The 22,350-nt window shown below is 39.5% G+C and overlaps 1 protein-coding gene and 1 long non-coding RNA gene across 5 annotated transcripts in view; one reads left to right on the forward strand and one right to left on the reverse strand.

Moving 5' to 3' along the window:
* On the reverse strand, window positions 1-20,843 carry RELL1 (RELT like 1). 3 transcript variants are annotated; one of them, XR_008449650.1, is made up of 8 exons: window positions 20,684-20,843; window positions 11,336-11,578; window positions 9,449-9,520; window positions 8,199-8,256; window positions 6,244-6,483; window positions 5,413-5,597; window positions 725-859; window positions 1-29 (listed from the first exon to the last, which is right to left on the reverse strand). XR_008449650.1 is itself a non-coding variant. In XM_054065388.1 (7 exons), exons 1-6 carry the CDS (start codon window positions 20,739-20,741, stop codon window positions 5,420-5,422), a joined length of 849 nt encoding a protein of 282 aa, XP_053921363.1. In that variant the 5' UTR covers window positions 20,742-20,843; the 3' UTR covers window positions 1-859; window positions 5,413-5,419. The 3 variants fall into 3 exon arrangements, 1 of the variants encoding a protein (XP_053921363.1); XR_008449649.1 differs by having other exon boundaries at window positions 584-859; XM_054065388.1 differs by having other exon boundaries at window positions 1-859.
* LOC128852031 (uncharacterized) overlaps window positions 20,815-22,350 on the forward strand; it is a 25,494-nt gene continuing 23,958 nt past the window's right edge. For both annotated transcript variants that reach the window (XR_008449651.1, XR_008449652.1), the window contains exon 1: window positions 20,815-20,945. This is a non-coding gene — a long non-coding RNA (uncharacterized LOC128852031). The remainder of the gene's footprint in view (window positions 20,946-22,350) is intronic.

The raw sequence follows: 22,350 nt of genomic DNA on the forward strand, positions 1-22,350 counted from the left end.
AAATATGTTGCTTTACCTTAATTAGGAACCTGCAGGTAAGAACAAAAAAGAAAGGCAAACTATTAGGTATTCTTCAAATATGAGTGAGTACTTACAAGAAAAAGGGAAAACAAGTGGCCCTGAGGAAAGTAACCTTCCCAAGAGCTCACCCAACTGCATAGAGATACTCTTCAGCCCATATTAAGTACTAAGGAGAAGATCATTGGGGAAAGACAATTTAATATCTGCATAGAACTGAACCACTCTGTATTGTGAAGTGCCCTTCACAGAGTCTGAGGGCTTATGTACTAAAGGCACAGAGGCAGGCTTTGGCTGACAATTATTTCCTTCCATGTTTTGCTATGCTACTAGCAGTTAGATTAAAAGAGTAATTTTATCTTCCAAAGGCTGGCTTTTATCTTCAGCAAACACCTGGCTGTTCTGGAGGGGAAGAGCATTGGAGAAAAATCCCGATGGACCAGAGGAGCAAACACAGTTTATCCATAGGGTAATCATATTACTCATAATAATGAGGTCATGACAAATGCTTGTCTAAGTACAAAAAAAAATTAAAAAAATCAGGATTATTTGATAAGGCTTTTACCTTTCCTGTCCAAAAATACGTATGTATTTTTTTCTTTCCAAGACAAAATCCAACATTTGGTATGAGGTCCACACAGCTCAACGATATTTACATGTCTAAATCTTACTAACTTTACTGGTGAAAAAACACTAAGTGTTTAACCTTGCATAGATGCCATCACAGAACTTGTAAAATGCTACAGTGCCATAAATACATTTCCTTAAATAGTATGCATCTCTTGGGAGTTTTCAGTTTTCTCCAAAGTGCTAGGAGACAAGCTTCTTCTAGAAGTTCCGCCTGCAAGAGAAGAAAACAATTCTAAAAAATAAGCCTAAACACCAAAATTAGTTTTAGGATGAACACACCAATTAGGAGTTAGTAGATGCTCTGAAGTAGAAAAAAAATGCCACAATCTCATGAAGTGGTTGCTGTGCATTGCAAGTTTAGCATGTGAAATACTAAACAAGAACTACCAAAAATTCAGCTGATACTCACAAAAAGTATAGACAAACACATGGAAAAGCTGACAAATCACAGCACAGCACAAAGCACAAACAGCCTTGAAAAAGATACTAGGAACCAAAAACACTACATGGCTTCAATGCACCCATATCTTAAGTTTTTGTTGGCCCAGTAGTCTAAAATTGATGTGCAAGAGTTCAACTCAAAGTTTTGACTGCAACTACCAGTTGTATGTCTACTACTTTTTTTATGTGTACCTAAGCATTTAAAATTAACTTAAGTGATGAAACGGATTCTGCTGAGAATACGGACCTTGGAGACATGTAAAAGGCATGCTACAGCTTCAAATGAGGTAGCCATCAAGACACTAGGATAAACTGAAACACTGCAGAGGTCACTTCAAGAAAATGCTGAGAACATGCCAGTTATGGGGGGGGGGATATGAATTCAAGAGTACAGCGAACACGTGTAATCAACAATATTCTGTAATTTGCGTACCACACAACTCAGGAATTCTATCTCATACAGAACTCTCAGTAACAGCAGTTAAAGTCAGTCCACAAAGCATAAATCTATTGTCTCCAAATGCTCGAACAAACCTTTCCTGGTAGCAGCTAAACACATATTTGCTTCTGTCTTCTTCCTCCAAATTCTCCAAAACTATATGCTTTTTATCATAAATTTATTGGCTGGAGGCACAGAAGCCTTCAATGCTGCTTATCTGTTCATTTTCAGTAAACTGAGGTATAATAATTTGTTTGAAGTCTAAAATAAATAACTGAAGTAAAGATGACTACTGCTTGTTTATATGTGAATAGCTTTTTATGGCAGTGAACAAAAACTGATCTAGAACCATGCAAGGGAACAGTAACATAGTCTTTCAAGCAAGATCTGTTTATGCTTTGCAGCGAACATTAAACAGTCCTGGCTAGTTTCCCAGATGATTTACAAAATACTTCTTTGAACTGGAGCGACTGAGATTCTGCGGAGCAATTCTCTGCTATTAGAACATTTGTTTTCAGAAAGGGCAATACTTCAATCCTCGAGTAGGTTGTACAATAAAAAATTGCCATAGATGGACATTTATTTGTTTTTATAGCTACAAAAATTTCTCTAGAGAAAAGCGTATTATTAGATCAAAGTAGCAATGGCTTAACAACTACTAGATAATTTCAGGGAACAGCTTTCTTATTTGGGAAAGAACAAGTCAGAAAGAAAATTGAAGTAACATTTTTAGAGTGATTTAAATTTTTTCTTTTTTTAATTTTTTTTTAATCAAAGTGCACCAGAATACACTTCATTTTCATTTATGCCCTTTTCTATTTCTCATGTTTAAAGAAAAGATACCTAGCATGCCTTTAAGTCAAAACTTGTAACAGCGATCATGCTACCATTAGAGATAAAGAAAAGAAAAAAAAATAGTCACAGGAGTAACAAAACAATTACCTGGACACGAAAACACCTATTCAGTCAGCGAAGGAAGAGGTTACCGCCTGTTGTATTTAGCTAATATTTATTTTTTAAAAGCAAAGAAAGGGAAAAGAAACCACACCAATAAATCAAATCCTAAGCACCAAGACATAATTCTGAATCAGAAAATAAGAGTAAAGTTTGTCTTTCACTGACACAGAATCATAGAAAAGTTTGAGTCAGAAGGAATCTTAAAGATCATCTAGTTTCAACCTCCCTGCCATAGGCAGGGACATCTCCCACTAGATCAGGCTGCACAAGGTTCCATTCAATCTGGCCTTGAACACCTCCAGAGATGGGGCATCCACAACTTCCCTGGGCAATCTGTGCCAGTGCCTCACCACTATCAGTGTGAAGAACTTCCTCTTCATGTCTAATCTACATCTTCCCCTCTCCAGTTTATACCAATTCCCCTCGTCCTATCACTACAAGCCTTTGTGAACAGTGCCACCCCAGCTTTCTTGTAGCTGAAGAAGCCCAACTCTCTCAGACTGTCCTCATATGGGAGGTGCTCCAGCCCTCTGATCTATCTTTATAGTCCTCCTCTGGACCCATTCTAATAGTTCCATATCCTTCTTACATTGAGGATTCCAGAACTGAACAGAATACTCCAGGTGGGGTCTCACAAAAGCAGAATAGGGAAACAGAATCACCTCCCTTCACCTGCTGGTCACGCTTCTTTTGATGCAGCCCAGGATACAGTTGGCCTTCTGGGCTACAAGCGCACATTGCTGGCTCGTGTGGAGCTTTACATCAATCAGCACCACCAAGTCCTTCTCCGCAGAGCTGCTCTCAATCACATCACTCCCCATCCTGTATTGAAACCACAGATTACCCTGACTCAGGCGTAGGATTCGCACTTGGCCTTGTTGACTCTCATGTGGTTCACACAGACCCACTCCTCCAGCTTGTCCAGGTCCCTCTGGATGACATCCTGTCCTTTTGGTGTGTCAGCTGCCCCACTCAGTTTGGTGTCATCTGCCAACTTGCCAAGGGTACGCTTGATTTCGCTGTCTATATCATTAATGAAGATATTAAACAGCACTGGTCCCAGTATGGACCCCTGAGGGAAACCACTTGTCACAGATCTCCATCTGGACATCAAGCCATTGACCACTTCTCTCTGAATATGGCCATCCAATCAATTTCTTATCTACTGACCAGTCCCTCCATCAAACCTGTATCTCTCCAATTTAAAGAGATGGATGTTATGGAGGACCATGTCAAAAGCTTTACAGAAGTCCAGATAGATGACATCTGTTGGTTTTCCCCATGTCTGCTGCTGTGGTTACCCCATCAGAGAAAGCCACTAAGTTGGTAGATCCCTCACAGATTACAGAGCAACAACGAGACAGCAGCCACTATACAGCTATGAGTTGCCAAAATTTGCCACAAAATAAAAAAAAAATAAACCCAACCATCCTTACAGTCTATTCAAGGCAATTTTCCCTAGTCTGGTCTTAGAAATGTCTAGCAATAAAGATACAACAGCTTATTCCAACTTCTTAATTTTTGGAACCTGAACTCCACCTCTCTGCAAACTAGCCTACTATTTAACTTCTTACCCACTAAGCAAAAAGAACAATTTCCTTCATTACCCTCCACAGCTTTTTAAACATTTGGACGCATACCACACCTCCAGGTCTTTCTTCCTCTCTGGCAATGGTTCCAAAGCATGGGATATGATTTAATGATAAGGCACTGAGTCCAGACAACTACATTCTGTGCAATGTTCAACAGTTACACCTAACGCTTCCTATGAAGGTTGGGAGGAAGTATCCCACTAAACAACCAGCTCTCTACTTTGTCTTTCTTTCTAGATTGTTTTCTTACAAACAATGGATATAAAGAAAAGGCCACATCTTGCATCTTAGTCTTTCAGAATTCATCCTCAAGACATTCAAGGGATCTGGGATTGTCTTACATTTTTAAACATACTCAATTTCCACTTGTGCTTTCCCTCATATTTGACACTACTAAGAGTTCGAAGCTGGACTGAGCTGGCACATGACACAACTCTCTCAGCGCATAGTTTGGCACCATGCACTTTGTTCACTTTGTTTATTCCAATGCCTTTGTCACTCCAGAAACCTTTTCTTCCCCCAAGGGTCAAACTCTATTTTTACTCACATTTGTGTAACATCATCTTTCCCCTTCAAATTATCTATCACTGTGCCATCAGTTAGGAGCAAACCATATTAACTTACAGGACTTTTTTTCCTCCCCAAATAGTCTTAAGTTAAAAAAGCAAACAAAAAGAAAGCAGCAGCCAAGAGTGCATTCCAAAACCATGACAGATACATTTTTTTACATGCTTAATGGAGTACCTCAAGCAATTCACAGAAGTGTAATGACTCACAAGAAAACCCCAACTGCCTGGCTTAGTAATCTACCACAGATCTCTGTGATAAGAGTGTTTTCATGTGTCTCCATTCTTATTAGCCAAAGATCCACTGATCTATCAGAGAAGTATCTAGTAAGCAGTATCCTTATGCAAGCACACAGCACAAGACAACGAGCATAAGGAAAAAGCACTGCTGTCAGCAGCGTTTGTTTCTTTTTGATAATAAGCACAGTGCCACTAAATCTGAACCATCATTTACAGTCAAAAACTAATATGCGGATGTTTTATTTCATGGACCAGTGATGCCACCTTCACAAAATAGTTTTCATTTCAACATCTACTCTAATTACAAAGTCTACATAAACAATTAGATAAGAATTTGGTGAATAATTTAGCCTTTACCAATTTATCATTGACTGATCAAATATAATTTTTGCAGACTTCTGCAGAAACTTCTGAAACTCAAAACCACATTGACAAAGAACTGATATTTTCAACTGCATTTCTCTTTACTGATTACCTACACTTATTTCACAACATACTACTTTCCATATTAGTCCTCAGGGTTTGATACCTGCAGTTTACTCTGAGCTTCTCTCACGCATTTCCTGTTTTGCAGGCGTGGCAGGAGCTTCACTTGCTTCCTCCTTCACCGGTGTGGCAGGCATATCACCATAGACACTCTCTCTGCCTGTGACAGACATCAAACTCTTCCGTTCTTTGGAATTTGATTTGTGCTCCACTTTTGTGACTCTAAACCTGAGGTAAGCAAAAGAAACATTCAGTTGTATTTCCTCACAGATTAGTTAGATCGTTCTCCCTACCTAGTGTACGGACAGGAACATGTTTTCAGGTCTCAGGACCTAGACATCACAGCAGACATCCACATATACCCAGGCTTCCCTCCCATTACCTACACATAATTTTAATACTCACTGCTACTGAATCACACTTCCTCAGGGGACTGTGTTTTAAAGCAAAATCTACAGACTACAGTCTTAGAACTTCTTAGAACAGTCTACTTCTTAGAAAGATAGTTTTGTAAGACAACACAATGTAAGTTAGGTATTAAAAACAACTGAAAGGAATGAGTGGTTTCTATAGCTCACACTTACTTGAGAAATACCAAATTCAGAAACAGAACAATTTATTAGCGTGCCATTCTTGTTTCTTTTTAGCCAGTATCAACAGAACAATAGTTTTTGATTTAAATACCTACCAACACAGTTCTAAAGAACCACAAAAACAAATTTTAACTTACTTCAGAAATAACTTCATCTAATAGTAACAGGGTTACAAAAAACAAAGATGCTATAAACAGAGTAGAAACAATGAATATCTCATCCAACACAGGCCACTGTAGCATCTTTAATAAAAGTATACAATAAAATGACTTAAGTTTTACCTTCCCACAGAAAGTACTGTAACTTCTCCAAGACGACTTCTTCTATGCTCTTTAGATTTGTGAGCTGGCTTTATAAGGTGCCATCGTTTGTGGCTACAACGAGTACAAACATCCTTTTCTACTACTCCTCCAACAGTATGGAAGTGTTGGCCTTTACAGCTGTGTTTAAATGGAATAACACCAGGTGACAAAGGAGACCCTGGACTCGTTGGACTCCCAGGAGAGGTAGGAGACAAAGGGCTGTAGGAAAAAGTATAAAGGAAATTTAATGTTTACTATACAAACCTGTCTCTTAAGAAGGAAAAAAGGATAAAACATAACCTTCGGTTATGTCTAGTGAAGAGCTAGGTTTCTCAGGGATTGTTTTATTTGTGAGGATGTCTGGTTTAAGATTGCCTCCAATTTCATATTTTTGCAGTTAAAATCACTTTCATAAACTAATTCAGCTACAGTGTTGTGGCTAAGTTAACTAATACAAAGGGCAAAGAAATGGAAAAAAAAATAGGACTAAAATAGAAGACAATAGATTAGATGGACTTACACTGATGAAGGAATCTAATTAGCTGATTAAACTAACACTTGGAGAGCTACAGAAAATGTTCCAGAATTGTTAGTTTCTTCAAGAACTCAGAAAAGAAGAACACAGTCCTGCAATATTGCAAAGAGGCAAAACTAAAATGTCTACCATGAAGAGAAACCAACAGATGATTCACCTTAAGCTTCAGAAAAAACATTTTTAAGTACCTAGCGAGAAAGAAAAAGCTGTACAACCACCAAAAGGGGATTTACTGAGAATATCTAATCAAATCAATCTGGTTTTCTTCTAAAACAGAAAAGAAGATAGCATAGATAGGAAGCAAATTATGCACTTTTTTGGATTTCAGCATCAATTTTGACACCATCTTGCAACACGCTCTCCTAAAGCAACTAGAGTTCAGTGCATTAAAGATGAATTACTGTAGCATGAGGATTTGCATTTGAGTTACTAAAGCTTTACAAGTATCCGTCAAATTATGCAAGAACAAAATCATTCTTCCCTTCCCCCTACTTTTCATCACTGAAATAGTCCAAAACACCTATGCAAAAAGATTTGCATTAAAACTCAAATAAAAAATTCAAATAAATATATTTCTGCTGCCAAGAAAGCTTAAAAATAATTCCTCTACTTGGGAACTTCTTTCATAAGTTCAATTTTTTTTTCTTCACTAACCAAGCCTCTCCCTGTTAAAACAGGAGGTAAACCATTGCACACTCAACTATTTGTTTTACTAGACCTATGTATTCCCACTTCTTTTGTTAGTGACATGGTATTACTTGAACTTTCATCTTTTCTGCCTTAAATATGCACACAGGGTGACATACAAAGACTATTTAGAGGAGTACACATATATTCTCAAGGTTTTTATATACAGGTTTAAGTACTTTTACACAAATGATGCATCTGCAACTCAAGGGCTGAACTATTTTCTCTACATGATTGTCTACATAGGTGTACAGAGCAAAAAAATAAGAGCTAGGTCAACCAATGTATATTACCGCAATTATAAAGAAAAAAGTAAACCAAAGGGAGAAATAGAAAGACATGTCTATTTTAAGTTAGTATCCAGGCAAATAAGATGAAGGCTGCTTCTGTTCTTTCAAGTCAGAGTAGCTCTGTGCTAAACAAATTTGTAAGTAACCTCACCCTCAAGTAAAGAAGTACTTGCAGCCTCTGCAAGTCTTTAGCCCAAAACCCAATAAATCCATATCACACAGCTAGAACACAACCAGAAAAGCCAGCTAACCAACCCATGGCATGCATTAAAATTCAGTGACTCAGAGACACAACAAGGAAATCAAAGCATTATTGTCTTAGCTGATACCTCAAGGAAGTGGTGTAGCTTTAAAAGTGCTTAGGAAATAAAAAACATTTTTAGTTGCCTCAGGAAACATGCATTAAAAAGATAAGTAATTACCTTTCAGGTTCAAAGACACTGCTATCTGCTACCATGGCATTTAACACATCAGCATTTGCTGCAATGACAATAAATATAACTCTTAAAAGTACAGCTCTAACTTTAGAAAAAACGAACAGCAACACTAAACGTCCTCAAAGATATTTAGTCTAAAAGAAAGATTACTCCATTATTAATATCTCAAAAAAAGGGCACGAGAGAACTATGCAAAAAAAAAAAGACAAAACCAAACTGTAATTCTATGGGATATTCTTAACAATAGCTACTAAAATTATAGTTCATATTGCACTCAAAGCTTTGTCCCAATACAAACCATGTAATGGAGACATCTGTACAACACTCCCAAAAAGAGATCTCCAAAAATTTTAAAACTACAGGAGTGTCATGACCTCAGGTATATAAAGCAACTTCAGATTAAGAACACTGAACCCTACAGTGTTTTGTAGCTCAAAGTCCTAACAGTTAGTAAAGGAAAAAATAACCAAATCCCAGAAAATACCACAGATCCCAAAATACAACTTTTCTAGAGGAATACTCTTTTGTCAGAAGTAACTCCGTTCAATGAAGCCAGTTCAAAGCTTAGAACTTCTACTTATACAAATGTAACATTAAAAGGCTAAAGTTCTTGTATTATAAAAACATGCAGACTCCTAAATGTTTCTCCTCCTAGGCAAATCTGTTCTGAACTAAGCAAGCATTCCATGGGCTGCTTAACTGTGATTTTATTTTTTTAGTCATTTCTTATTCTTTATCACTTACTTTGCACACACATTGAGTGAAGAGACCATGCACAAAATCAAGCATTAGCGCTAATCTACTCTATTGTCTCAGTTATGCACAAACAATCCATCACACAACAGCTGCAAGAATCATTTCAAGAAAAAAAGTTTAATCTGACCAAAATATAAAAGTTCCACATGCTTCAAACATTGCTATTAAGAAAGCAACTTTGAGGTTCTACTTCACAAACAAAAAAACTATGAACCAAAAAAAAGAAATTACCCAAATATTTGAAACACCAAGAAATGCACAAACCAAGCTGACTAAACAAAATCTTCATACAAGTTAAAAATCTTCCTATTTTGTTTGAAGTTACTGCCTTCTGAAGGCACTCGGAACAACTTAAGTATGTACAAAATGGTTATTAAATGAAAACATGAACATAGCATATTTCAGAATATTAAAAAAAACCTTATTTGTAATACAACACCATCACAAAGGTTCACAATGTCAATACCACAATACTATACCTTCATTTTTCATAATGTAGTTAACAATTTGTCCCACAGTGTCGCTATTCTCATGTAAAGTTTCATTCATTTCTGTGCAAGGAAATAAATACATTGTCAGTATCTTGGCCTTCCAAACCAAGAATCGAGTTATTTAAAAAAAAAAAAAAAAGCTTAAGTCAAAAAAAAAACCAAAACCCCACACCAGAAGTAGTTACATTTATAAAAAGATAAGATCCGTTGTTACTTTAGAGGGAAAGAAAGCTTAGAGAAGACTTTAGTCCTTATTCAGGAAAAAAACCAAGCATAAAGCTTATGGAATCTATGCAACAGCTCTAATATATTCATCTAAGACTCAAATAAACTCAGTATTTTCACACGCATATTTGAAAATTCCTTGTCTAGCTAGTAAGGAGGAGATGAACAAGAGCACTATTTCTAGTCCTAACAAAAGGGAGGAAAAACAAACAAAATCATCAAACTGTTTCAAGTCACTATTTTTAAATAGATATTATTGGCTTCTAGTGTAACAAGGATACACTTTCAGCTTTTTACCACAGCTACAACAACGTAACATTTGATTTCTTTTTTTTAAAAAAAAATAAATAATCTTTTATGACTACAGGAGCAAGGAATTTAAGAAAGAAACCTCACAACTAAACCCTTTTGGCATCAATTTTACTCACTAACAATACTGTAACGTCTCCAGAACAACCGCAGAAGGCAGAGAAATACAAGGAGAGAAACAAAATTAAGAGACAGTTCTGCCCCTCCCTAATCATTGTTATAACTAGCTCTATTAAAAAATAAATAAATAAATAAATCACAGGATGGAAGCAAGTTTCATAGGCAAGCCCTCCATTTGTCTCTAGGTAGTAAATTAGGGAGGTCCCCACCTCTGTACCCACCCCTCCTCTTCATCGAGATATCTGCAAATTTGCAACTCAACTTGGACACAGGTATTATTCCAAACCAACTAAAAGTTGTCGTCCTTTCATTACCACTCACCTTGCTGTCACCACTAAGGTGAACTAACAGGTCCCATAGTTCCACTCACTGCACACACGCCCCAGGCAGTAACTGCTTAAGAACCTACTGCCACACCATTACTGCACCACATGGCTCTACCCTTACCACAGAGCCTCTGTAATTTGTACTTATTATGAACCTACTGACAGGAATTAATCGGGAGAAAGGAAGAGGCAGGCACGAAGTATTTACATGTGACCTGACCCTTGTATTTACTTTGCCAAACACCACAGGGTAACTACAGCCCTTCCGAAGTGATAATACTGGTTCTTGTTGCAGTTTTGGTTTTGTTCTTTTCCCAAGTAAGAGAGTATGGCAATAAGGACCCATAAAAATCAAGAGCACACACAAATATCAGAACAAAACCAAAGGTATCTTTAAGGAAAAGTTATAAGCAGCACATATTACACAGAACATAGTCAGTCCAAAGGCTCAGTTTTGTAGTGAGAAGGGAAATGAGAATGACAACACAAATTAAGGTTGCTAAACACGTAAGTAAGATTTTAGGCTGTAAAAGGCAGCTTTTTATCGCTCCTCAGAATTCTGTATAATACTACTTTTTGGTAACAGCATGTGGAGTGCAGAGAAGCACACTGATGACTTCAGTTGCAGTGTACAGTTGCAAACAAATATACTGGATACTTTCATCTCTCTATGCTCTTAATTCATGTCAGAAGGACTTGAATGAGATATTGAAACACTCCCAGTTTTGACTGGCAAAGATCAAAACCCAACAGATATATAATGGTAATAAAAATATTTTTCTTGCTATTGTTCTGACATTAAATAAAGACAGAGAAATGACAGATGTCTCCAATAAATTATTCCATAATAATTGCAATGTACAAAAATTAGAAGTTGTATATTAGACTTGATTACCTATTTTTTCATCAATTTTTTCTTCTTCTTCTGTTTCAGCCTCTGTTGTACAACGATACCCCTTTTTTTTAAGGATATGACAGATGAGGATCCCCAAGAGACCCATGATGAAGAAAACAGGAACCAATGCAAAAGCAATATACTCTAGGTGTTCAGTCTTGCCATCATTGTCATCAGTATGGGTTGCCAAAGTAGTTGTCTGTAAGGCATAGCTTGACAAAACCTGGAGTAAATCTCTATTATCTACATAAATGAATAAACACAGTTATTACTATAGAGTGTAAATCACTTCAAAGCATTTAGAAAACTACAATCACGGTCAAATGCCCATAGTGTCAATGTGATGTACCTTCTGTGAGCACCTTAACGGGCAACACACACTCTACTGGCTGATGACTCACACCCATAACAGTAGATACACCCCCTTCATAAAATTATTACAAGACATCTAACATACAAACCCCCACATGACATTTCTTCAATATAACAGTCAGGAACAAATTATACTCTAGCCTGATAGGCCTGTCATCTCAACAAAAGGGCTCACATATTTCACAGAACACCACCACCACTGCTTCTTGTTCCCATGAGTGAGGAAAATGTTCCTCTGATCCTAAGTTCAATTGAACAATACATATACTATCTAACACTTTAAGACTGCAACTGTTTTACACTACAGGGAAATGAGACAGGAAAAAATAATGGACACAATTGAACAACTGAGAAGGTTCACCTTATGTAGAGTTTGCTTTCTAAGAATTCATCATTCATTTCATAATACACCAAAATAAAATTGGCTGTGGTTTTTTTTCCTTTTTTTTTTTTCTGGCTAAACTATCAGGTAGCAATAGTTACAAAGTCCTCCACTTAATCAGAGAAAATAGCTTAATTTATTTCCCAAGCAGGAGAAAAGAGATCACGCCAGAGAAGTATTGCTTCAATGATTACATAATCTCAGAATCTAAAAACTTCAACTTAAATAGTATACATCACAAGCTCAGAAAGGTACTAATAAATAAGAACCTTCACATTCAAATACAAGACAAAAATACACAGCTGCTTTGGATTTTGCTGCACATTATCCATTGTAAGAATGAATGGGAAAGACCTACTACACTATTTTTAAGACATCAGCTTAAGATATCAGCGACTTACTAGTCAAGCTAACAGGACAAACCAGGAAGACCAGGAAATTAATCTTCGACTCACCTTTTTAGGTTTTCTACCTCTCTGTGGCAAGCATGGCATGCATGCCCCCCAAAAATATCACCTCTTGACATTTCTCCGTAATCAGAGTAGGTGATTTCCACTCCAAACCTAGAGAGCAAGAGGGCCTTATTGTATGGCTAAAGGCCCATGCTTCAGACTCTCAGAGTTGTGACCTGCTACAGTTTCTCCAAATGCAAAAAGGCTTTACGACTGCTGATTACCCTGTAGTCCTCTGCTACCCCACTGGCTGTACTGCTGACAGACCAGAGCCTTGAGAACAGTTTTAAACAGTCATTTTACTAAATCAGTATAACCTGTAGTTTGGCCAACCACTCAATCAAGACACTGACTAAACTGAAGTGAGGGAACAAGTAACCATGAGCAAGAATGAACGTAACTAGAACAAGCTTTCCTGTTACTGTAATAACATGGAGCCATAGTCTCACAATATGCTCTACAAATAAAAGCTGGAGGTTAGTTAAATGTAAAAAAGTATAATGCCCAACATAATTGTTTTTAAATCATCAATTTGAAACCCCACCAACTTCGCACAGCCACTGAAAACACGCATACAATTTAAAATACAGAGCCAATCCACAAAGCGATGTACAATCAACAGAGGAGAACAATTATACAAAGGATATGGGAAAACAGATCCCAAATACTATTAAAAGTTCACAGCAAACAAGTTCACAAGCAACTCCAGCAACAGAGCAACATCGCATTTCCAGGACAGATCATTGCTGAGCAATCACTAAATACCACCTCCACTCTCTAAAAACACAGGCTATCAGAAACTACTGAGGTTGATATCCCCAGCCTACCTAATATCATCTGTGAATGCTTGCATGGTAAAACCCATAGTTTAGAGTTTCTTTGTTTTCAGTTTCTTTTTCTACCTACACAATCTATTTAATGATTTAGTTCAATACTTGTGCTCACAGAGTGCCATGTGAAACACCAATGAGAAAACCTCATCAACTAGAATCTCATCTACAGTGAAAAACTGATGATAGTCTAGACAAATTCTCTAAGGACACATGCAATCTATAAAAGTTAAAATTAAAAAAAAAAGTCAGAACTGCATCTATACTGGCACTATACTACCACTGCAATTAAACACTGCATTCTCTCCATATTAATAACATAATGTTTGAACACAAAATTATTCTAAGACTAGAATGTCTTGAAGGCTGCAGTAAGAATGAAGCTGGAGCGGAACACGTAAGCCAAAGTATTGTACTGCAACAAACTTTCTTTCCCCATAAGGTTTTATAAACTCACAGAAAACAAAGATAAGAACACTTGAGAGAGGTCATGCCACTTCACTCCACTGTCAAAAACCAGAACTAACTGTACTTAAACAGCTATCTGCCCAGCACGGTTAAAGATCCTGCAAAGGTAACAGCTTGCCCTTCTCACCTATTTTCTATCTCAGTGCAAACAGAGGGTCAGAACAATTCCTCCTTCAGTATCTACTACCGCAATATCAGATTCCACTTGCTCTGAGTTATAGAATTACTCTTTCCCTAGTTTTAGCTACATGCACTGGAAAAGATTTCATACTTGGCATCAGCACTAGGACCTCCCCAATATGAGCCCCAGTTATCTCAAAGCTTTACTTATAGTATTGATCTAAGCAGACAATTATCAAACTCTTCATAAAGCACTAGAAATCTCTAGTAATATTTAATACTGCTTAAAGAATTCAGATTCTTGAAAAATAAATCCTTTTTGTAACAAAAATCAAACCTGTTTTGTTACATAAGCAATACAAAACTCATCACTAAAATAAGGTGTTATTTTAATGATATCTCCTATACTAAACTTACGCATAATCCACATCTAGCCGATTACTTCAAGAAGATTCCAGTTGTTTTCATATTGTTTAATTTACAGAAAGTAGCACATAAACAATGACATAACCTTTCCTCTGCTCTGCTGGTACAGAGTCCTATTTGGTTGCTCTGGATTTTGCTCATTACATACACATCATTTATTTATTATGGCATGGCTTTTTAAAGAACTTTGTTTACATTTTTTGAATGTGATTGTTCTAGCAATCTACCTGCTAGAAACTAAGTACATACATATTCACTATCATCTTCTCCACAAACTTCAAGGAGTTACATGATCATACTTCCTGCTCTCAGGCAAGAAAATGAAATACACAGAAACAAACTATTGTTGGCTTTAATTATAGAATCATAGAATCACTGGTTGGAAAAGACCTTTGAGATAATTAACTCCAACCATACCTGTCCACTACTAAATCATATCCCCAGGCACTTTATTTACCCACCCATTAAACACCTCCAGGGATGGTGATTCCATCACCTCCCTGGGCAGCCCGTTCCAGTGATTGATAACCCTTTCTGCGAAGAAGTTTTCCCTAATGTCCAATCTAAACTTCCCCTGACGCAGGTTAAGGCCATTCCCTCTTGTCTTATCACCTATAACTTGGGTGAGGAGACCAACACTCACCTCACTACAACCTCCTTTCAGGTAGTTGTAGAGAGCGATAAAGTCTCCCCTCAGCCTCATCAAGGCTAAACAACCCCAGTTCCCTCGGCCGCCACTCCTCGTAAGACTTGTTCTCCAGCCCCTTCACCAGCTTCGTTGCTCTTCTCTGGACATGCTCTAGGACCTCAATGTCCTTTTTTTTTTGTAGTGAGAGGCCCAAAACTGAACACAGGATTTGAGATGCAGTCTCATCAGTGCTGAGTACAGGGGCAGAATCACTTCCCTGGTCCTGCTGGCCACACAGTTTCTGATACAAGCCAAGATGCCACTGGCCTTCATTGGCCACTTGGGCACACTACTGGCTCATGTTCAGTCAGCTCTTGACCAACACCCCCAGGTCTTTCTCTGCCAGGCAGCTTTCCAGACACTCTTCCCCAAGCCTGTACAGGGTTGTTGTGTCCCAACTGCAGGACTCCGCACTTGGCCCGGTTAACCTCATCTTCTTGGTCTCAGCCCACTGATCCAGCCTGTTCAGATCCCTCTGTAGAGCCTCCCTTTAATATTTAAGGAAATTAAACACTAGCAATGTACAACCTATTAAAGTACAAGAGACTTTAAATACTCAAATATGGCATATGATCTGCTCAAACAGCTCAGCTAAGCATAGCCGGAAAACATGTCTCAGTAGCAACATCAGCTTATGCATTTTCCTCACCATTAATGTGCCATTAATTAGCCATCAGTGGAAAAGGAGTAATCACTTAAGGTTTAAAACAATTTAGATAGAATATGGCTTGCTTGGGTTTTTCTGGTTCATTCTTGGGCTCTTTTGTTTGTGGGTTTTTCTCTTTCATTCTTGGGCTCTTTTGTTTGTGGGTTTTTCTCTTTCTTTCTTTCATACCTGGATCACTTCTAGTACAACTCACCATGTGGATCTATACACTGTTTAACGAGCATAATCAAAGGACTGCTTAAGCTTACAATGCCACAAGGAGGAATAGTCAGGCAGCTGTGATGACAGTTCACCCTGCAAGGAAAAGACACCCACTGATCATATTCCTATTGCTACATCCTCTCCTGGCCCTAAGGGAAGTATGCTATGAACTGCATTTAACTATAACAACACTTCCTAACTCCAGGCCGGATACCTAAGCTGAATGGAGGCACATTTCAATTTAAAGTGCTCATTTTAAGTATAACTGAAAGTAAAACTTACTTGATTTTAAATTATACACTTTTAAATTCAGGCCTAAAAGTAAAAAAAAAAAAAAACAAAAAAACCCAAAAAAAACCAACAAAAAAACTTGTTTATTAGCTCAGTTTCCTAAATACCTCACTCTCAAGAATTTAAGAAAGGTAACTGTAATTTTAAAAACTTACAAAGTTAATGGAGTTTTAGTGAAAGTGATTAAATGCCAAAAATGGCCAAGTCATGTTCCCTGGCACTTCAGAACTGCTGGATATTTTCTTAAAAGGAAGATTCTCAAATTAGCTATCTATTTCCATTCAGTACATTCAACTCATTTAGATAAAAATTAAGAGCATTCTACTAGAGCTACACTAGAGGTTTCTTTTATCAAAACTCAATCCCATTTTTTTTCGTTCTTAATCCCAGCGCTTAGCAGTTATTTTTTTTTTTTTAGAATTCCAACCGTAATTATGGACTGATGTAATATAGGGTTTTAGTTACCTTAACAATAGTAAATTTAACCAAAACACTTGGCTGCAGCTTCAAATTAAATATACTTTCTAAGAGTTTTCTGAAATAGTGTTTATTTATTCTGGAGACAACAGTCAAATTGCCTGTGCATAAATAAGCAGATGAAAAAACAAGCAATTTCAATCACAAGGCAAAACATATCACTGCCCAAAAAACACACAAAGATATTTAGGAAATGTTTGGGCTTCTCTGTCTTACTGTTATAGTAAGGTGGTAGCTCCAGAAGAGAACAGGCAAACGAGAAAAGGCAGCAAAGAGTAGGTTAGAATAAAAGTTTATTTTCTAGAGGAAAAATCTCTTAAGGAAATAAAACCTATTGCCTACAATTTGCTTCATCTATTGTTTAAGGAAATTGTACTTCAGGGAATATGCATAAACGAAATAACAAAGGAAAACCACCTATCATCGAAGAGGAACATTCAACAAGTTTGTGAATTCCGCTTTAACTTCTAGCTTCCTTGTAGTAAATGGAAACTACAACCAGAAGGGAAATAAGGAGGAAGTCTGATGAGAAAGAGGAAGCCACATGATGAAAGAACATACTGACTATGAGTAACAGTACTGCCAACTGCCTTAGAGGTTAAGCAAGGTTGTTTAAGGTCTGCTGTTACAAAGAGAACTCAAAACCCTCATTAGATTTGTCAAAAGCAATATCCACAAAAAAGTGAACAGAACGATCAACCGCGTTTCTTCAAAGTTCATGCTAACTGCACCTACTTCCAAAGCACTAACAGTAAGATGCATGCAGCAAATCTCAGGGATGGCCTACCTGAACCTAACACCTAACAGCAACATCCTTACTACCTAACATCGTATTTAAATCCATAGTACCTCAAGCTGGAGCCTAAGAGTCCTTAAATTAGAGACTAAATATTTGGCTCACTGAAGTCACCACAAAAAAATGCAATTGTAGGCAAATTTTGCAGGAGGTCTGGAAAAATAGCTTTTCACTCTGAACTCAGAGATAAGTCTCCACCCCATCCCAGTGAGAACTTTCCTAATCTTTGTTTATTTCTGAATTACATGCCCCATCAACACTCTCCCCAAGCTGCCTGCAAAAAGTTTTAGGCCAGTTTCCCTGGAAGCCTAGGGGTGAGGATTCAGAGAGGAGATATCTCCTACGTAAGGGTAGGTCCTATTAACGGCAGATGAACTACAGCTAAAAGCACTACTGTATAACAAGCATAACTCTCAACAATTTTAAAACATTGCTATTTCAGATAGAGCTTGTTAGGAACCAAACCAGAAAACCATGTCGGTCGCTCTGTCGGTCCAAACAATCACACCATGAAGGCATCTGACATTAAGAATTCAAAGAGAAAAACAATGAACAGCAAAGTATCTGGAGCAGTTTCATCCCATGAGACAGCAAAACATAGGAATAGGAAGGGCAGTAAGAAAGTCAGCCCATTCCTTGTGAGTGACCCAAAATGCAGATGACAATGCTGTGGTAACATTCTGAAACAAACTGCTCATGTTTCACTGCTTACCACTACGACAGTTGCAGTGCTCATGGTGTAACTACTTTGGTCACTACTTGAGCAGCACACACCTCCTACTGCAAAAATACATAGAACTGATGCTTTGCATTTCTGTTGAAAAAAAAAACTTTTCCTCAAATTTCAGTTTTCAAAAAAAATATGCACTGCATGCAGCTACCACACACATTTAATAAACCACGTCACTAGCCTGGCTGTTCAAAAAAAAAGTCTTTCCTGGACACACCAGATATTTAGAAGTATACCACATCAGGGGTAAATTCACAAGTGTAAGCAACATTTGGCGAACAGCATTAAATCAATTCTACCAAACACATTACATCAATGCATTTATGCAAACATCTAGTTTAAATGAGTAAAAAATCAACATTAACCAAAATCAGTGTATGTCTTTTGTGAAGACACAGCAGATAAACTGACAGAAAGCACCAGGCAAACTCATAGGAAGGAGAAAATTCTTTTGCAGCTTTCACATTCCCTGCTAGACTTGCCAACCTTTAGCTTTCGTAAGTACTATCCTATTTATCTAGATATACCAAGCTAAATTACTGCTATCATCATCAAATCTTACCAATGCACATGGCATACTAACAGTCCTACAGAATATCTACCTTGCAGCTCAATAGAGCAGCCCTGAGTATAAATGTGTAAAACATCAGTACAAGCCTAGATACACACCTTTCAGATTTACTAAAGCACGTTTACTCTCTCTTCAAGACGCCAGAAGGTATACTCCATAGCAATCTTGATATGTAGAAACACACAGTAACATGCCAAAGTAACAACTAATGAGCAAATTAAGTTGTATATGTTAAAAAAAAAATACCACTAAAGCATCAGAGAGAAAAAAAAAATATGATCATTATTAAAAGAAACAACACATTCCTCTCCTCCTCTTACCTCTCCATACAAATCCTGAAAAAAGTAAGAATTAGTGCTTCAGAGACCATTAGCTACCAGTCAACACATATTTGAAATTAAAGATTAAAACTCTTTCAGTTAAATCAATTAGCTAAGCAAAAAAAAAAAAAAAAGTCTGATAATGCTAGTATGGTCCATTTTATTGGCCACAGTTGTGCCTAGCACAACTTTCCGCTCCTGAAGAGAAGGATGGACTGGATAAGAAGCCTTCCATCCTTCTTGCTTTTGGAAAACAAACAGCACACGGCAGATACCTCAGCTCTTTCTGACCAAGACAGCCTGCACCAAATAATTACAGATGTACAAACGTAAGTATAGAAAGACTAGAAACATTCATTGCTTAATTTTATGCTAATAAGTATGCCCTTATAAACTGTTTCCACTAAGTTTAAAGTTTCTTCTCAAACAAGCCGCTGCACTCTTACCACTGTCACGTCACTTGCAAGTTATGAAGCTGATCAAGCTGAAAAATCACACCAGGTAAAAATGAACATCAGCTTAAACACAAGTGTTTAGGAACACAGAAAAAGCACTTCAGACTACTCAGACAACAAAACTAGTTTCACTTTGAGATTATGAGTACCATAACGTTTGGGATGAGACATAAAGAAAGAAAGAAAACATCGTTTACAACTAACTTCCTCTGGTCCTGGATGAGTGTTCGTCAGAAACCTTAAGGATCACAAGTCACACCTCCAAGAAGTAAACGCCAAACCACGCTCAATCTCACACCGGACAGCGAAGAGTAAGCAATGCTGTGGGGCATTTCTACCTCGTGAGCCACCCGATTCCAGCTTGAAGTGACATCAGCTACGGAGGAGCTGCCAGACTCGAGTTTCTACAGTTCATTAGAGTTTTTTCTCCCTTTTTTCCCCGCGGCCATACCCCCCTCATCTCACAGCCCGGGGCGGGGCCGTCTCACCGCCCCTAGCACCGAACGGGGCTCACGGACCGGGGGGCCCCGGACCCCGCTCCCGCCGGGCTGGAGGCGGCAGAAACGGCGGAGCCTCTGCGCCGCTCGCCCGGGGCCAGGGCGGAGCCGGGGAGACGCGACCCTCCAGCTGCTCCGCCGCGGAGCGGAGACTCGCAACGGGATCCCCGCGCTGCGGCCCCGCTTCAGGGGGGTCGGCAGGGTCGGGGCGGGCACCCAGCAGCGGGGGAGCGGCACGGCTGGGGGAGGCTCCAGGGGTCACCCAGAGCCGGGGGAGGCTTCAAGGGGGGCGCGGCAGGGTCGAGGCGGCACCCAGCGCCGGGGGACGCTCCGGGGCGCCCAGCGGGGTCGGGGAGGCACCCAGCTGCAGGGGAGGCTCGGGGCGGGGAAGGGCGCGCAGCGGGATCGGGGGAAGCTCTGGGGCAGGCACCAAGCGAGGCCGTGGGTGCACCCAGCTGTGGGGGAGGCTCAGGGGAAGCAGCGGGGTCGGGACAAGCACCCGGCGGCGGGAGCGCCAGGTTCGGGGCGGGCCGGCAGGCAGCGAGAGAGGGTCTCGTCTCGGCGCTCTCCCCTCCCACCCGCCGCGAAGCCCCCACGCAACCCACCGAGAGCGGAGCGGTTGCCCTGCCAGGCGGCGGGCGAGGCGGCGGCCGGCGGAGCCATCCCCGGCTCCGCGCTCCCGGCGGGGCCCGCCCTGCCCGCGCGGCGCCTGCGCGGGGCGGCTCGGACCGAGCGGGTCGCGTCCCGCCTATCGCCAACCCCGTAGCGCCTCCGGGACGCCCCGAGGCCCCGCTAGCCGCCCGGGGAGGAGCCGCCGCCCGGCCTCAAGCCTTAGTCTCCAGTCTTGCATCTTAGATTTGAGCTCAGGTAAACTCACCTCGTGCTTAGATTTACGCCCACGTTATTTCATGCCAGCTCAGTGGAGAACTCATAGAATCATAGAATCATGGAATAGTTTGGGTTGGAAGGGACCTTAAAGATCATCCAGTTCCAACTCCCCTGCCATGGGCAGGGACACATCCCACTAGACCAGGCTGCCCAAGGCCCCATCCAACCTGGCCTTGAACACCTCCAGGGATGGGGCATCCGCAGCCTCCCTGGGCAACCTGTGCCAGTGCCTCACCACCCTCATTGTGAAGAAATTCTTCCTAATGTGTAGTCTAAATTTGCCTCTCCAGTTTATACCAATTCCTCCTTGTCCTGTCACTACAAGCCTTTGTGAACATTCCCTCCCCAGCTTTCTTGTAGGCCCTTCAGGTACTGGAAGGTCACTATGAGGTCTCCTTGGAGCCTTCTCTTCTCCAGGCTGAACAAGCCCAACTCTCTCAGCCTGTCCTCGCATGGGGAGTGCTCCAGCCCCTGATCATCTTCATAGCCTCTCTGGACCTGTTCCAACAGCTCCATACCCTTCTTAAGTTGAGGATTTGAGAACTGGACACAGTATTCCAGGTGAGGTCTTGGAATAGAGGGGCAGAATCACTTCCCTCGACCTGCTGGCCACACTTCTGTTGAAGTCCAGTTGCAGATGCTGACTTTTGCTTGTCAATATGGAATCATAGAATCATAGAATAGTTTGAGTTGGAAGGGACCTTAAAGATCATCTGTTTCCAACCCCCTCATCTAGTTCCAAGCCCCATGACTAACTAGGCTACAGCACATCCTACTGCTCTCAGAATTCCCGCTAGAAGTCAATTTGTTGTAAAATATGTAAACTTTTGCTGCATGGACAGTCATGGAAACCATCGGAGAGGTCTTTATTTCTTGATCATGGAAAAAAGTTTACCACTTGTGCATAGCACAGTTACCCCAAACTCACATCAATAAAAGAGAAACCTTTACAATAATCTGTCTTCTCTATAGATGTTATCACACAGCCAGAACTTACATCTCTTACTGTTTGTGAAACATAAAAGAAATGCATGCATGAGTTTCTTGCATGATGTGGGGAGTAACCAGGACTACATAGGACTCAACTTTTGACACTGTACGCCTTTCAGCAGCTCACAGCATGCACTTCACAACTGTATGAAACAGAGGGGTGTTTCCCCCCAAGCTTGCAGGAGAAAAGGAAAAACATATTTATTTCCAATCATAAACAACATATTCATTAAATTCCTGAACTCTTTCACGCTGAGAAAATTTGATTTAACACGCAAGTTAAACTTGCAAAATAAAATAAAATAAAAAATCTTCAATCTTCTTCTGCTTATGTACCCCATTCTCTATCCTTAGAAGGTTTTTTTTTTACTTGAACTTTAACACTTTGTTTTTA

The sequence above is a fragment of the Cuculus canorus genome, chromosome 4 (genome assembly GCF_017976375.1).
Source record: "Cuculus canorus isolate bCucCan1 chromosome 4, bCucCan1.pri, whole genome shotgun sequence".
NCBI classification, from domain to species: Eukaryota; Metazoa; Chordata; class Aves; order Cuculiformes; family Cuculidae; genus Cuculus; species Cuculus canorus.